This window comes from Vigna umbellata, chromosome 4, assembly GCF_029865625.1.
Source record: "Vigna umbellata cultivar VRB3 chromosome 4, Vumbellata_1.0, whole genome shotgun sequence".
In the NCBI taxonomy this organism is placed as follows: domain Eukaryota; kingdom Viridiplantae; phylum Streptophyta; class Magnoliopsida; order Fabales; family Fabaceae; genus Vigna; species Vigna umbellata.
Window position 1 is genome coordinate 3,851,453 of NC_142168.1, and position 18,186 is coordinate 3,869,638.

The window sequence follows — 18,186 nt, forward strand, 5'->3', positions numbered from 1 at the left end:
CTTATTTTTATAAATAGTTAGTATTATAATATATTTTTTAATGAAGTCTGGTATTAGTTGAAAACAAACTCAACCATCAAAATACTTTCCTTTACCATAGAAATAATCCTAAAATTCTCTTGATCATTAACTTTCAGGTTAACTTTTTCTGTGAAATTTTTTTCCCAGAAAAATTAACATTTTTCCATACAATATTATTACTTCAAATACTTTTTTTTCTTCTAAATCTGTATTAGTGATGTTTCAAACTTACAGTATTCAACTCTACCAAAAAACTTCAGTATTCCGCTCTAGCATACGTATTTAAAAGAAATAAAAAAATGTTAACTTAATTAAATTACTTTATATTTACCAGGATTTAGAAATTACTATAAATTATTTACTTTTTATATTTACATAATTAATCAGTTTAACTCGTTATATCAAGACTTTAACTGCAATACAAACATTTAACACCAAAGCTGTCTTTATCAAACTGTATCGTACCCAAAAAGGAAATTTAGGAAACTAACCATTGAAATTAGTTAGCAATTAAATTGTCAATACTGATGTCATTGCTTTTTCTGAGGATGCAATCACCATGTACACACACTCCACCAACCCAATGATTATTTCGATTCTAACTTCAATCATTAATTCTTCATTCGTTGAAGTGTCAGATCATTAGTTCCATTCTACACGTCTTATTTTGGGGGATTGGTGGAAATTCAGAAAGTGGTCCCAAAATAAATCATAATTTTGCTACCTTTTATTCATAGTGATAAGGTGACAGAAATGAGAAACGAATTCTACAACAATTTTCCGTTTTATTCAGCACCGTATGCTAAAAACAAAATTGTTCCACGTAAATACAAGAGAATTCTCCTCCATAACCAAAAAAAAGCACAAATGCTGAAAGAACGGACCTACAAATCTGGAAAACCGTGACCACAGGTAATAATAATCATAGCATCATTTCTGCTATAAAAACTATACACCTCGTCGATACTCCAGTTGCTTTGTGTTCTCCAGCAAAATCTGTCAGCCATCAAAGAAACAGGATTTAAGCAGTGAAATTAATGTAAAACTTGTTTGGACTCCTCTTAGTATAATCACAAAAGTGTCAGCAGGTTCTTACTTCTCGAATGTAGTTTGCTATTGCTTTGCAGCCTTCGATTGCCAGTTGCATAACATTTTCCAAAATGTCAATTGGTAGTTTAGAATCCATCTATAGACAGTAACAACAGTAATTAGTGCAAATAAAATTAAACTAGGAGCTTTTCCATTCTAAACTACGAAATATGGCAGGGAGTGAACGAATGAAATAAGCTGGATGAGAAAAGAAAAGCATTGCATGCTTTTCATAATAATGATAGTAGTAAATTTCTGATTAAAACTTTGAAGGTTCACAATCTCAACCAGCCTTTACATAGTGGCACGTGTTCGAAACAAATTTAACTCCATAATATCAATCTAAGAATGGGAGCAATAAACTGACTGATAAACTGTCATTGGAAAAAATCTATGCCAGCCCCACCAAATGAAGTTACCCTCCCTCTCTGTTTTGTGGACCATACATGAATTTCATCCTATAATAAGGTGGCGGAAAGAATATATCAACTATATTTCTTCAGTCAAAATTTAAAGTATCAATAAAAGATCTGCAACTAAAAAAGTAAAAGATGCTGAACTGGAATTCCAAATAAAGAGTTACCAAGTATGATACTAGTGAAAATTAAGTTACACTTGATCAAACATTAACTCAGACTAAAAAGAAGATTTGTCATAACATAACTCCATCAAAGGGTACAACAGCAAATCACTCTATCAGGAACCTTCGTAAGAAGTATCTGTTGATTAAAAAACAACTGATATTTGAAAAAAGATTCATGTGTACAGCAAACTATTAAGTTGTTAAATCTGAGGCGAGCTTAGATAAGCTTCTTTTGGGGATTTCCGAACATGCACCTATTCCCTCGAGTAATCAAGGGTTAAAACTCTACTGTTCTCTCCAAAATCTCTAATAACAAGAACAGTTTTTGAAGGAAGAGGAATTACAGCTTCAACACCACCAGACTCTTTACTACGTGAGTACCAATGACTGAGAGAGCAATAAAAAGTTTTCCTTTCTGTTGAACTAATTTACCTGGTTGACTACACAATAGATACAGAGAAAATAACAAGACATGAATTAACCTGAAGCAGTGTTACTTTATCCAACTTTGGCAGAATTCCTAGGGTTACATCAGGACCTCCAGCACTGTCTTCTACATAGTTCAAATCTGTACACATTCAGAAACCTTTAATAATTAGGGCAGCCCGTGCATCAGAAGTAGACAGAAACAAAACAGACATACCACACTTGTATTTAGCCAGTTCAAATTTAGAGTAAATACAGATATATACCAAGCAGACTTGTGCTGTTAAGGTATCCGGCACTGCAGGATGTTACAAGATCACGCATAGGGATCCCAGCATCGGCAAGGGCCAAAGTTGCAGCATTTATACAAGCAGATCTAGTTCCTATAAAAGACATGTCAACATCACCCAAAATTAATGTACATATTAAATGAGTAAAGAGAGAAAATAAAATGGCAATGACAGAAGAGAATCACAAGATCCCATTATCAAGTCTTAGTTACCTCCATCTGCTTGGAGAACTTGGACATATATATCTATCTGCAAATTTAATAAGTAAAACATTAGGGAGGACTAGGGGAAAGCAAAGCACATGACAAAATAAGTTCTTAATGTGTAATAAAACCTGAGATCGAGGCAATAGATGTGTCAATATAGATGCTTCCATGGTTTGCCGAATAACCAGGGAAATTTCAGTTGATCTCCTGTAGAATGAGAACTTCAAATCACGTAGTAAAAAATAAGAAGTGATCCTATTATCCTTCTGTAAGAGAACCTTACAATGAGAACCATATTAAAACTATGAAGGAAAAGCAAAACAGGATAACATTTATATCTGCAAACATTGATAGTTAAGCCATTCAAAACTATTCAGTGAGTTTTGGCCAAAGATTACTCAAAAAAGTCAAAGCTTGCAAAAAAGATTAAAAATGAGAAAAGGCAGTAAAAGGGTGCATGGGGTTAAGCTTTTCATTGTTTTATGATACATAACCCATTGCTGAGCCTGTAGTCAGCTATATCAAAGGCATGGAGCAGCCAGCCCCAAAAACACTACAATACGTTAGTGGATAGCAAGATAGTTGTTACATAGAAAATTATGAATGCAAGATTAAACAAAAAATTATACTGTATCACATGAACGAATGCAATATATATATATATATATATATATATATATATATATATATATTACTAATTAATAATATATATATTACTAATTAATAATCAAAATTTATACTCTAAAAGTCTAAACATGCATTACCACCATTGCTATTAAATTCTTACCTCAGTAAAAAGATCAAAAAGTCCAATTTACAAATTACAAGGCACTCTTAAGATAGATTCTACTAATGCAACATTCACTATCATCCTAGTAGTCTATGCTCCAATACCATTTTGATAAGTATAAAACTACGAATATATAAAAAATAAGTGAAAGGTCAAAAAGAATAGGAAGTTAAACAAAAGCAAGTAAATGAGCAAAACCTGTCACCCTTTGATTTCCTCATGCGATCTCCAGTGCTAAAATTAGCCATGCTGTACTCACACCGAACCTATAGACATACATTGCACATAAGCAACAATTAAGTTTTTGTTACAATTCATATAAATACAGACAACAAAACTTAGAAAAAGAAAAACTACCAGAGCATGGTTGGTTATTTGGCTTCTATTTTGCACCTGAAATGCAGAGAAGTTACTAAAGAAAAACAGCAAATCATCTAAAGCTCAACTACAACATCAAAGTTTTTTAAATGTCTAAACCAACTAACACTGAAAAAGGATAGTTAACAATCCTTAAATTACATAGACAAATTTTCATTAGCAAGGTAAATAATTAAACAGTACCTCTCTAGGGCCATAGACAGCAGCAATAACTTTTGTATTACCCATCTCAAACATGGCAGAACTGTTTTCAAAATAAAAAAACTTTATGGTCAAATGCTTCAAATGATATCACAACTTAATTTTCTAAAAAGCTAAAATTCATTTACCCATCTGCTTTGGATACAGCACCAATTTCTGCACGAATTTGTCGCATCTACAATATACCATAAAGAGAGGAGAAAAAGTTAAAGGCAAAAGATCAGTAGAGAAAGAAATATAAAATCATAGATTTAGATCCTCTGCAGTGAAGGAATAACACTTTAGAGGATAAACTGCAGTAATAGTCATTGAGATTTTAATAACTTCATAGTTTCTTATACATGTACATATATTTTATCACACTCTTAAATACTAAATTTTTAATAAATAGTAATAACTTCACCTTATCCTCTAAAGTGCATCTCCTCATTTTAAATAGTCGAATCCCAAAATCATGTCCAAATCACAGCTGTTAAATAGGACTGAATTCCATAGGCCAGACCTTAAAATGCTGCTTTCAATTAGCTCATTTTGTCATAGGACCAAGTTCATATATCTCACTAAAAAAGGTTGGTTAGACATCCTTAGGGTTAGAACCCTCCATTTTCTTACTTTTATCATTTGGCAAACTACAACATTTGTAGCTTTTAAGTGATAGGTTTTAATGTTTATCAGAACTAAGGTTATTGACTGCTTCTAATCTGTTTATATGTTTTTTTGCAGTTCAAAATGTGCCCTTACACATTTCCATTACCCATGGCATGGCTCATCTATGTATAACCCATATGCAGAACTATCTACAGATCTTATATATACTAATTAACATAAAGCTTCAGTAATTCATGACTATGTAAGAATTCATGTAGGATATTATTATTTATTAATACTCCGCATTTCATACGCTTCATGAGTATTCTTGAAAGATCTAAAGGAACCTTTTTTGGAATGAATATTAAGTGAAGAAAAAAAGGAGGAAAAAAAAAAGCCCAAGAAAAAAATAATAGCTGTACCTCCATGGGTCTGCGACCATCCAGTCGAAGTCCTTCTGGGCTGACGTATTCCATCCTCAGGTCAATCTATGGCAGAGACAAAAAGGAGACAAAGATGAGACATAAGCAGCTGGATTTTGTTTTATTTTGCTTTATATTCTTCGCTTCCAAAAAAAAAATGATATTTTCTACTAAAGTTATTGAAACAAAATGGTGAGATTTTGCAGAATCTGTGTAAGGACTTGGATTTGAGTCAGCAAAAAGGGGATGACAAGTGGCAAAAGATGAGAGGTTGAGTACTTTAAAATAAAAATTGAAACATTGATTTTTAACTCATTCCTCTTGTCTGAGAAACCATTCCTCTTCCTGCAAGCTCTCTCCTCCCCCTATATCTTCTCCCTTTCCCTTCTTCACACTGAACCATTAAATTCTCGATTAGGTGCTGCCCCAACGATCACAAAGTTGCGGGTCTTGCTCTTAGTCGATCAATTTCTCTAATCAGAACCGGTAAGAAAACCCCCTTTCTCATGTGCCCTAGGGTTGTAAGCATGTGATTGAACTTGTTGCATGCAACCCATTTCGTTTTCTTCCGTAATCTAGCTTCTATTGGGTTCTAAGATTCGTTTTCTATCATCAACCTCATTTGTTTACGTACTTACCTAGGCCTTTTATTAATTACATTAAATCTATATCATCATAAGTACACAAAGGGTCCCACCCCTTATTAATTCCAACGTACCAAAATCCCTCCCCTGTCAATGTCCTATTAATCCCACCATATGGCCCACATCATCTAGGCTAATTCAAATTTTTTTTAACACCAACGACTTACTACTTTTCAAACATACCTCTAAACCTAGTATCTACCATTCAACAACTGGAATAATTTTCAATAGGTTATTAATCTTGCCCAAATTCATTGCCACTTCCAAATGAAATAACCTTCAAATTCCATGGTCAACATTATCCTATTCAGCAACAGAGTTCATGCAGTCACAATAACTGATGTGTAGCATCTAATATGAAATCCAAAGATTAACCATTCATGTCATATTATAGTACTCACAACATTTATGATTGCACCGATCACACACAACCAAAGCATCCATAGCCAACTTATATTAACTATACATATAAAGAGACACAGTACATCGATCATGCAACTTTATTCAAACTTACCTATAACTCCGTTTTATTTACCTATACTACAACATTTATCATTTGATTATCATCCATCAATTGATTTAATGCATTTAAAAGTGACAGGACAACATTCCAATAACGCAATATTGCTCACAGCACCATGCTCTCTTCACTTTCAAGCACATTATTACAATACACATGGATTAAATCTTGGCATTTATCACTTCCACATTTAAAACATCTATTTCATGACTCCAGCAACAATTTTACACGATTTAACCCAATCATTCCACATTCTATCATCATTGTACATGTAGAACATAGTACACATATTCACTTTTATATTTCTTATCTCTAAGAAACAGGAAATAAAAAACATCAGTCACCAATCAAAATTGTACCAGTCTCCAAATAAACTGCCCAAGATAGCATCTAGTTAATTTCAGTCAACTTTAATCCATAAATACACTAACTATTAACCCATAAATAACCACTAGAATAGACAGGAAGGATGCACAATAGAGACACCCTTAATAGGTTAATGAGGCACCACGACAGGTACAAAGGCACTTTGTAATATCACATACAGGCAACACTCATCAAATAACATTTACTCACTACTAAAGCATTCACACCCAAGATGAAGTATGCACCAGCCAACATCCTCACATACAACCCAAATCTAATATACAATCTACCACAAGCAATTATGCACTCAACACAGGATACAACAACATTACATTAGTACAACTAGTCAGTAAGTTGAAGACTAATCTCACATCATACAAAAACACGACCTTTTCTTGTGGCAATTGAGCACGACGAGCAGTGGTGGAATAGAGAGCAGGGAATGAAAGAGCGCCACCTACCAACGAACCTCCATCAACATCCACACCACCAAACGTGCACCGTGAAACCGCAATGTTGAATCGACTGACCGCCACCACTCCTGACGTAAACGCCAACTTCCACGAGTCACCACCCTACCGCAAGCGCCACGAACCCTAGCCACCAACGAACCCACCTCCGCGTTAGGAACACAACAATGGCTTACGGTGACCAACCTCAACTTAGGGCAAAGACAGGGAAGGGGAGAGAGGGATCTCTAAAATTGGGGAGACGAGAGAAGGGGAGAGGGGGAATTCTGAAATTTGAGAATTTGGGGCAAAAAAACCCAAATTTCTGATTTAACCTATAACTGACATTACCGAAGGCCTACATGCCTTCGGTATATTATGTCCACAAAATTTTTCCGAAGGTCTAAAGGCCCTCGGTAAATAACCGTCGATAATAACGCTTTTTCCTGTAGTGACCTTAGTCATCATAAACATAAGCATTTATTTCATAAAATTCATCAAGACAAGCATCCTATCATGTTAAGACTCTAGACACGTCCGGACATAGAATGTATGTAGAGTTGGGGCGGGTTGTGCACTTGTGATGGCCTCTACTACTTTGCAAAGCCATTGCCGAGGGGTTACACCCGACCATACACAAGGCTAGTCCGTTACCGCGGAATAGACCTCCAGTGATAGCGTCTACCCTAGGACCTCCCACTACTCCCACCACACGCGTCAATCCTCTCTAAGTGAGAATGAAAGACCGTTGGAGTGTTAGGAATAACCCCCCATATGGAAGCCTCTTACATTCATTCAATACACTAACTGATCCCACCGAGAGATCTAAATTTCCGATTCAATCCTACCATTTTAAATCTTATGATATTCCTTTTGGATCAACAATGTACATCATAAACCACTTATAACCATACACTTTCAACCAATCTGGATCACATGAAGATGCATTCATAAATTGTAACCGAAATATTTAAATAACATAACTTACTGGAATGAGAGAAAACATAACAGAAAATATCACCACTGGACGAACACTATTTGGACGAGCGCCAAGAGCCCTTGGGAGGACACTGTTTGAACGAACGTCCAAAACCCATTGGTCGGACACTGTTTGAACGAACGTCAAAATCCCTTGGGCGGACTTTGTTTGGACGAACGCTCAACGATCAAACATGAAGACCGAGCGCTAGCGATCACTAACCAATATCAAGACCGGACGCTTAAGATTCAACCCTAAGAATACAAACTTAAGGCTGAACGCTCACAATCGCAACTAAACCAAGGCCGAACGCCACCAACATGAACGCTCGCTATTACTTATGGACGCTCGCTACTAATTCAACCTCTGACCGAACGCTAATTAAACCATCAACTGAACGAACGCTACTAACCAACACCTGAGCGATCGTTACTAAACCATAACTTGAGCGATCGTTATTTAAACCAATGACCGAACGCTGTTAATATCATCCCCTAAGACCGAACGCTCCCCAGACAAGGACGAACGCTAATCAAACCAACATTTGACCGAACGTCACTCAGCACATGGCATGACCGAGCGTTCAAATCCGACATGGACGAACGGTCAGTTTGCGCATTCTGCAGAATTCTGCAGAATTATGCAGAATTCTGCAGAATGGTAACAGAACCTCCCTTTGACCATTTCTAACCACTTTTCTCAACTTCTTAGACTCTTAATTCTCGTTTTAGACTTAATTAAACTTGTCCAACTGATTCTAAGCATTCCTACTACCATTTTTAAGTGATTAAAGTTCACTTTCAGCTCCAAAACACTAACTTCAACAACTTAGGGACCCAAATTTGATTCTACTACTTGGAACATGTTTCCGACCACTCTTATGTTTCTAACAAGTCACAATGGACTTGTCTAGGCTGCCCAAACAGTCCAGGAACACTGCAGCCTTCATTTACTCAAAATCCCTACCTCACTTCCTCTAAAATGGCCTAAAATTGACCCTAAAGACACTTTATTTCCTTTCTAACAGCACTACCATAGAATTTTCACGCTAAAACAGTTCCAACATACACAATTCCATCATTCTAAGTCATTCCAAACAGTTTATAGACATCAATCACCAAATACACATAACACACACTTCCATACATGCATTTCAAGTTTAGCTAGAACCAAGTTCATGCTTCCACCACAAACCACTACAAATTTTATCATGCATTCACTCCACACAGTAAAATCAAAAGTAGAACTAGCTCCCCTTACCTCTAGTGTAGACAACCAAGCTCAAGTAGGAACCCTAGACCACTTGCTTGCACTCTCAAAATGTTAGAATCACCTATAAATCATCAATTGATGATAGAAAACGAATCTTAGAACCCAATAGAAGCTAGATTACGGAAGAAAACGAAATGGGTTGCATGCAACAAGTTCAATCACATGCTTACAACCCTAGGGCACATGAGAAAGGGGGTTTTCTTACCGGTTCTGATTAGAGAAATTGATCGACTAAGAGCAAGACCCGCAACTTTGTGATCGTTGGGGCAGCACCTAATCGAGAATTTAATGGTTCAGTGTGAAGAAGGGAAAGGGAGAAGATATAGGGGGAGGAGAGAGCTTGCAGGAAGAGGAATGGTTTCTCAGACAAGAGGAATGAGTTAAAAATCAATGTTTCAAAACTAATGTAATTTTATTTTAAAGTACTCAACCTCTCATCTTTTGCCACTTGTCATTCCCTTTTTGCTGACTCAAATCCAAGTCCTTACAAACGACATCAATAGAAAATAATATTTAAACTGTAATTAATTTTAACTATTCTATCAAAATAATATTGATTTTATAAAATTAAATTAAATTTAAATATCAATTATTTTAAATTAAATTAGATTTAAAATTTATATTTTGAAGAAAATATAATAACTATTCAAACCAAATTTTATAGAAAGGAGTGATCTAAAATGTTATCGGGAATTATTAAGACAAAGATAATAATACTTCAATAATATTTTTTCATAATATTTTAATATTATTTATGTATCATTCTGTAATTGATTTATATTAATATTTATAATTATTATTATTAATTATAAAATAATTTTAAATTAATTATATAATGATACATAAATAAAGTTAAAATATTATTAAAATATCATTTTTAGATTATCGTTATCTTCGAAAGAATATAAGTATTAAGCAGAATTGAAGATTGAGGATTGTGTGGGTGTGGTGTGAGAGATGTGACATGTATGGAAAGCAATGTCGTTGAATAGTGGACATTAAAAGGATGAGATATGTGGGACGGTGGTAGTTGGCTACATCAGAAGGTAGTTTGCTACACCCATTCCTCAACACGAAATGTAAGGACCTGCACGTTCATTTTAATGTTAGTGGTGGGGTAGGGACTTCAAGTGGGCGGCTGCACGTTCACAAGCAGTGGAGAGACTTCCTGTAATGACCGCACGTTCTCTCCCTTTTGGTAGTGTGTTAAGAGATTTCGGCAAGTGTACCGAATCGTTCAAGTAATAAACCGGTAAGACCGGGTATCGTTTTCCCAAGAGACTCGTAATACTAAAGAATTGTGCGATTAACAACTCATATAGACTCAATAACATAACATCAATTTACAAAACAAGTGCAGAAACATAACTTCACAAGTAATTACAAGGTTGGACTTTGGTATTGAAGGCACTTGGAAATGGAAAAGACTAAAAATGGTATGAAATGACATTGTTAAGGTTAGTTTTCACCAATGCACTCTTGTGTATGACCAATTTCATCTCCTCTCTATCAATTTACTAAAGTCAATCCACTAAAACACTCTAGCCCTAATCCCTTAGGTGAAAGAGCCTAGGTTTTCCTTATCAAACTCCAATCCCTTGGACAATCTAACAAGCAAAACCCGCATTAAAGAGCTGGGATCTAAGACAACATGTGAATCATCTTCCATCCCTAGAATCAATTGTTGGAACAATCGGTACCGTTATAGAGTTGCGCAGCGGAATAAAATATTCGGAAAGCGTGTTACGGTCACAAATCAAGTTTTGATGGTTCGTTTTAGAAAAACAATTTTCTTAGAGAAAATTAATCAAACAGTTAACATGCGTAAAAGGTAAAGAGTATAGAGAGTAGAAAAATTGATACACTGGATTTTTATCCTGGTTCGAATCAAAAGATTCTACTTCCAGTCGTTAATCACTATAAATAGTGATTAACCTTTTTCACTAAAAATGGTTTCACAGATTACAACAAATAGTGAATAAAGCAGATAAATAAACCTTCCTTCGACGAACGAACAGGAAGAAGAACACTCTGCCAACTCGAAGAGAAACGCTCCGAATATCGACAAACGAAACGCGAGCTTCTCCTATTCACGAGACCAGGCAGAGCACCTTGCTAACTCGAAGAGAGCTTGCTCCGACTATCGACACACGACACACGAGCCTCTCCTGTTCACGAGACCAAGCAAGGGAACTTGAATTATAGCTTCTGAGAACTTCCTCTGACAAACAGTATTCTACAAGAGCTTCTGTTCAACAACGTTACCTTCTGATTTCTCCAAATCAAAATATATACCAAGTACACTGAATGCCAAAGGACAGCTCCCAACTGCCATGAATAATCGATTATTGTAAGTGATAATCGATTATTCAAGTCCGTTACAGGTTTTCAAAGATGTGATAATCGATTATAGGAAGTGATAATCGATTATTCAAGTATGACTTGTGATAATCGATTATTGCTTAATCATAATCGATTATTGCAGGTTAAAAATGCAAGTTTTACAAGGTTTACAAGAATTTCCTACTACATTTAATTTCTACAACTTGCTTTTAACTAATTCTAATATCTTCTTCAACTAAAACTTCTTGTAGCATCATCAAAACAAATTTCTTCAAGATTTACCAATACTCCTTATTGGTAACATCAATGACCCACAAGGACTCCTATTTCAGTTCTGGGTTTCATCTTACGTCCCCATAATCCATAAAACCCCAAAATCAAGTCATGAACGTCCCCATTACATGCAAGCTTTAAGATCGGAAACAAGAATACTAGCAATTGATAGAAAAGGCATATATATATTCAAATCATTCAACAATTACACAAGAATTCAAAGGCTACAACTAATCCCAACAAGATGGGTTTGGCTCTCCATTTCCATGGAGAGCCTTTAAGCTTACAAAATGGCCATGGAAGAAGATGAAGAACCCAAGAGGAAGAAGGGAGTGTTCCCACGAACCCTAGCAGCCCTCCAAGCTCTCCTCTAAGTGAAATCGCGCCTCCAACGAACCAAACACCGTTTCCCCTTCGCGTTTTAGGGTTAAATAGCCACATTAGCAAAAGTCGCGCCCGGCGCCCCCTCTGTTTCGCGCCCGGGCGCGAAACTCACTGGAAAGTCACGCCCGGGCGCCCCATTTCTCACGCCCGGGCGTGAAATTCTCTGGAAAAATTGAAAGTGGACGAGCGTCCTCTTCTCTGCAATGGACGAGCGTCCTAAATCTGGACGAGCGTCCTCTTTTGCATAGACGAGCGCCCACTCGTGCGTTTGTCCGTTCTGGACGAGCGTCCGTTTCTGTCTGCACGGACGAACGTCCAATTCTGCTGGACGATCGTTCTCTGATTGCTTGGCCGAACGAGCGTCCTCTCTGGACGAGCGTCCTCTTCTGCCTGGCTTGGACGAGCGTAATCTTAACCCTCTCGGGACGAGCGTCTTGTCTGGACGAGCGTCCTCTTCCACCAGGACGGGCGTCCTCTCTGTTGGACGAACGTCCACTCTGCTTGGCTTGGACGAGCGTCCCTTTCTGCATGGACGAGCGTCCTCTCGTGCTTCCACTCTGGACGAGCGTCCTCTCTCTTTGCTGGACGAACGTCCTAAATCTTGGACGAGCGTCTGCGTGCACATTTCTTGGTCCAGTTCTATAATTTGTTGGAGACTCTTCCAAGCTCATTTTTAGCTACAAAATAAGGGATTATTGATGAAAGTAAATCAAAGTAGCCAAAAACACAATTATTTAGAAAACAAGACAAAATAAGAGGATCAAGTGTTGGAACAATCGGTACCGTTATAGAGTCGCGCAGCGGAATAAAATACTTAGAAAGCGTGTTATGGTCACAAATCAAGTTTAATGGTCCGTTTTAGAAAAACAATTTTCTTAGAGAAAATTTATCAAACAGTTGATGTACGTACAATAAAATGAGTGTAGGGAATAAGAAGATCAACACAGAATTTTTATCCTGGTTCGAATCAAAAGATTCTACGTCCAGTCGTTAATCACTATAAATAGTGATTAACCTTTTTCACTAAAAATGGTTTCACAGATTACAACAAATAGTGAATAAAGCAGATAAATAAACCTTCCTTCGACGAACGAACCGGAAGAAGAACACTCTGCCAACTCGAAGAGAACCGCTCCGACTATCGACAAACGAAACGCGAGCTTCTCCTATTCACGAGACCAGGCAGAGCACCTTGCTAACTCGAAGAGAGCTTGCTCCGACTATCGACACACGACACACGAGCCTCTCCTGTTCACGAGACCAAGCAAGGGAACTTGAACTATAGCTTCTGAGAACTTCCTCTGACAAACAGTATTCTGCAAGAGCTTCTGTTCAACAACGTTACCTTCTGATTTCTCCAAATCAAAATATGTAGCCAAGTACACTGAATGCCAAAGGACAGCTCCCAACTGCCATGAATAATCGATTATTGTAAGTGATAATCGATTATTCAAGTCCGTTACAGGTTTTCAAAAATGTGATAATCGATTATATGAAGTGATAATCGATTATTCAAGTATGACTTGTGATAATCGATTATTGCTTAATCATAATCGATTATTGCAGGTTAAAAATGCAAGTTTTACAAGGTTTACAAGAATTTCCTACTACATTTAATTTCTACAACTTGCTTTTAACTAATTCTAATATCTTCTTCAACTAAAACTTCTTGTAGCATCATCAAAACAAATTTCTTCAAGATTTACCAATACTCCTTATTGGTAACATTAAGCAAGTTATAAGTTAGAAAGGAGTTGATTTTGCTACTAAATTGATGCTTAAAATATGGTAAAATTTAGCATTATCATAGTGGTGGGACTCCATGTTCAGCAATGGTGCAGCTGCCGGTGGAGGGTGAGTCACTCCACTTGGAAGTGCTCCAACCACCAAGGAACACCATCATCTCCTTCGTTGGTGGGCATAGCACTGAGGAGTGGCTGTGGGGAGCACCATTTCTTCCTTCTTAAAGGTAAAAGCCATGGATTCAAAGGGTTTTGGGGGATTCTGAAATTCTGGAGGAGTGAGAGGCTTGCTGCAATCTGGGAGAAGAGAAGGAGAGCTGGGCACTGTAGCAGAGAACTGGAACGGCAGAAGAAGAACTCAGGGATTGATTCAAGGTTTCCAAGGAAGTCTTCAAGAGGTAAGGGGAGCTAGATCCTTTTCTCTGGATTGTATGAACCATGTATGTGTGTACTGAAATCTATGATTTAGTGTCGTTGATGAACAAATTTTGTACTTAGAGTGACTTTATCGTGTATGAATCTGTATGAGTGATGGTAGAATATTGTTGTTGAAGCAAATCTGGGAAGAAGGGGATGAAAATGGGGTTTCTGGGTTCTCTCTGGAAATCTGGTGCGATTCTGCAGAATTCTGCAGATCGCGCGTTCGTCCAATTTGGAAAGCCAAATTGGACGTTCGTCCAAATGGCTCGACCAATTAGTGGTCGGCCAAAATAGCATGAGCGTTCGGTTTTGTGTTAACGAGCGTTCGTTCGTTATCAGTGATATATTAGACGTTCGTCCCAACTGTATACAGAGAACTAGAAATTTTAGGCGTTCGTCCCTAAATTGATATTTACGTGATCTTGAGCGTTCGACATTGGGTATTAGAAATTGCAGTCGTTCGTCCTTGATATGGATTCTTAAGTTTAATCTTGATCGTTCGACCTTAAGTTGATACTTTTAAGTCTGGATCTTTAAACGTTCGGTTTTGGTGTATTAGTAAGCGTTCGGCCTTGGTTAATTGTGATGTGAACGTTCGGTAATAATTTGATAGTCTTAAGTTTAAATCTGGAGCGTTCGGTTTTGTTCTGTGAGCGTTCGGTAATGGTTTAATTCTGATTGTGAGCGTTCGTTATAATTAGTATTCTAAGTCTGAATCTTAGACGTACGGCCTTTGTGTATTAGTAAGTATAAACGTTCGTTCTAAGGATGCTGAATTTAACAGTGTTTGATCTTGAGTGATCCGTTTTGGTGTACGGTTGTTCGTAAGCGTTCAGTGTTAGATTGATATTCTTAGGATTTAATCTTGAACGTTCGGTTTAGATGTGTTAGTGTGCGTTCGGTTTTAAATTGATATTCCTAAATTTAGATCTGGGACGTTCGAATGTAAATTGATATTCTTAAGGTTGGATCATGAACGTTCGGTCTTAGTGTATTAGAAATTGTAGCGTTCGTCCCAATAGTGTTTAAATCAATATGGTAATTGGTAAAATAGTGTTCGGCCTAAGTACGCGATCCCAACGTGCGTCCTAAGTATTAATCTCAGCGTTCGGCCAAATGGTGTGCAATTTAATATTGTACTCGGACTTAGCGTTCGGCCTGATAGTGTAGGATTTAATAACGTTCGTCCAAACAGTGTTCGGCCTGGTGTTTGGTAATTAGCGTTCGTCTATGGTGTTAATAGCGTTCGTCCAATGGCGTTCGTCCAGTAGCGTTCGTTCGGTGAGCAGTGCTCGTCCAAATAGTATTATGCAAATGTTGGGTGTTAAGTTCATTCCTCTTGAATTGAATTATGTGCAAAATGTTTGGAAAATATATACTGTGATGGGATTTATGTGAATGTATGCAATACGTTGGATTTATTGTGATATTTTGGAGGTATCTGGTTATTCATGACTTGGGATAAGGTTTAAAGTAGCAGTATAATTCATGGACGTAATTCCATGATCCTCAAGGAGAGGATACATGGTGGTGTTTTGAGGTTGTATAGAATGATTACATGGTAGCTCAGTTTTGGGGGTCATCCTGAAACTCCAATGGTCTTTCTTCTCATGTAGAGAGGATTGAACATGTGGTGAGGAGTAGCAGGAGGTCCTAGTCTTGGATGCTTCCATATGATCCAAGGTGAGTGATAACGGATTAACCTCGTGATTGTGGCCGGGTGGGAGTGCCCAAAGTTCCACCGGGCGGTAGTGCCCAAAGTTTCACAAGGCGGTAGTGCCAGGGCGGGAGTGCCAAAATTTCATAAAGCCACCACGAGTGCAAGACCCGCCATAGCTCGGTAATCATTCTAGTCCGGACGAGTCGGTCTATAAAGGAACAAGTCGGGGTATAAAGTAACAAGTCTTGTAATGTCAATTTACTATGATTGATGAACTTTCACATGTCGTGTGAGTGTATGAATTATGATTTAATGAGTATGCTTTAATCGTTCTTTTATATGAATCTATGTATGATAACATGTTTTTTATATCTAGCTCACCCTTGCATTGTTTGTGTTGTGTGCTGTTTGGGTATGTTTCTTTGGCGATGATCATCCACTTGGATGGGAGCAGTTGGCGGGGAGGATACCTTAGGAGCAGCTCTTGATGAAGACGGCAGTGCTGCAACCTAGATTTACTAGTTCTTATTTCGTGGACTCGTTTAATTATATTTGTTGTATTTTAAGTTTTAAATTTTCCGTAATTTCCATGGAAAATTCCAATACTCTAGTTGCCAATTCCGTACTATTTAATAAGGATGACTGTAATCCTTGATTAACTCTTGACTGCTTTCCTATATTATGCATGATGACGTCTTTATTATATATGCATGACGTATATAATTGGGATGTTACACGAAACAACCATAAACCCTACAACATCAATAACTGTGAACACATGCTTATATTTCACTGTTAACCCAACATTTTCATATTTTCAATAAACAGTGAACGAATGAGTTTGGAAGGTTCATGTTTGGGAAAGAATGTGTTATGTAACATCCCAATAAATAGTAATTACCATTAATTAGAATTAATTACAATTAACAGTAAACAGTCAACAGTCTTTATAGCTAAACAAGAACTACCAGGCCAAACTGCTAGGAGTTTCAGTGCTACAAAGTCGAGCCCCAAAAATTTAAAACGAACGCTAATAACGAACGGTTTTACAACAAGTAACCGAACGTCCTAAAACAAAACTAAAACCACTAACAACTACTAAAAGCGAGCGGTCTACTGCTCGGCCTTAACCTCCACTTCGACTAGGTTGGCGTCCTCCAAATTTTCTTCTTCCAGCATAGCCTCAAGTGGCGCCTCTCCATCTGCTCACATCCACAACGGATGATCATTGCATTGACAAGACGGACGTACATAACAGTAGACAACACAAGGAAAAATTGCAAGGGTAAGCTTAGGTAATTTAATTCATACATATCACATGTAATTTAACATAAGAATTTAACACACAAGACATGCATCAATATATCAAAGCATAATATAAATCATCCAACTATTATAAGACCGACCGTCCGGACTGTGTGAATCCATGTAACCGCAGGCGTTCGTGCACCCGGGTGACGTAGTAGCTGGAATTCGCATCAGCTGCCACCCGAGGTTAACCCTTATCAGCCCAAAGTACTATGTAGGACTAGTGCCTCCTGCCATTCCCACGCATGAACTACTCTCCTCTACCTGAGGATGAGCAATCACGGAATATCAGGATGATCAGCCATCAGCGATTTTTCCATGGTCACACTTTACAATTCATCATAATCATTCATAGAGACGTTCCTCCTTGGAACGCTCGTTCAAATTCCAAAATCATAACTTCATCTCAAATATGGTTCTCACACTTTATAATCCCCTCACCATTACGTTTTCATTCTTAGTTACATTTCTTTAAAAATACGAACGTTAATTAACTGTATAGACGAACGCTATTTAGAAATCAGGACGAACGCTATTTAGAAATCAGGACGAACGCTATTTAGAAATCAGGACGAACGCTATTTAGAAATCAGGACGAACGCTATGTAGAAATCAGGACGAACGCTATTTAGAAATCAGGACGAACGCTATGTAGAAATCAGTAATTATTCAATTAGTACGAGCGCTGGATAGGAGACCTTGCGCGATTTAGAACGGACGCTCATTATAAAGCCGAGCGCTATTTCGGACGAACGCTTGGTATAATACCGTGCGCCGTTTAAGACGAACGTTCGACCGAAGGCCGAACGCTATCAAAGACGAACGCTCGACA

At 37.4% G+C, this 18,186-nt stretch overlaps 1 protein-coding gene across 3 annotated transcripts; it reads right to left on the reverse strand.

The window, feature by feature from the left end:
* Positions 1-818: 818 nt before the first annotated feature.
* On the reverse strand, positions 819-7,364 carry LOC148199040 (exosome complex component RRP41 homolog). Of its 3 annotated transcripts, none has more exons than XM_088114630.1 (12): positions 6,896-7,364; positions 4,995-5,060; positions 4,113-4,159; positions 3,967-4,027; positions 3,763-3,798; positions 3,604-3,671; positions 2,744-2,822; positions 2,622-2,658; positions 2,386-2,502; positions 2,176-2,261; positions 1,118-1,207; positions 819-1,017 (listed from the first exon to the last, which is right to left on the reverse strand). In XM_088114630.1, exons 2-12 carry the CDS (start codon positions 5,046-5,048, stop codon positions 970-972), a joined length of 723 nt encoding a protein of 240 aa, XP_087970756.1. In that variant the 5' UTR covers positions 5,049-5,060; positions 6,896-7,364; the 3' UTR covers positions 819-969. The 3 variants fall into 3 exon arrangements, with proteins under 3 accessions (XP_087970756.1, XP_087970757.1, XP_087970755.1); XM_088114631.1 differs by having other exon boundaries at positions 955-1,017; positions 2,176-2,246; positions 6,914-7,356; XM_088114629.1 differs by having other exon boundaries at positions 955-1,017; positions 6,914-7,356.
* Between the last annotated feature and the right edge of the window lie 10,822 nt (positions 7,365-18,186).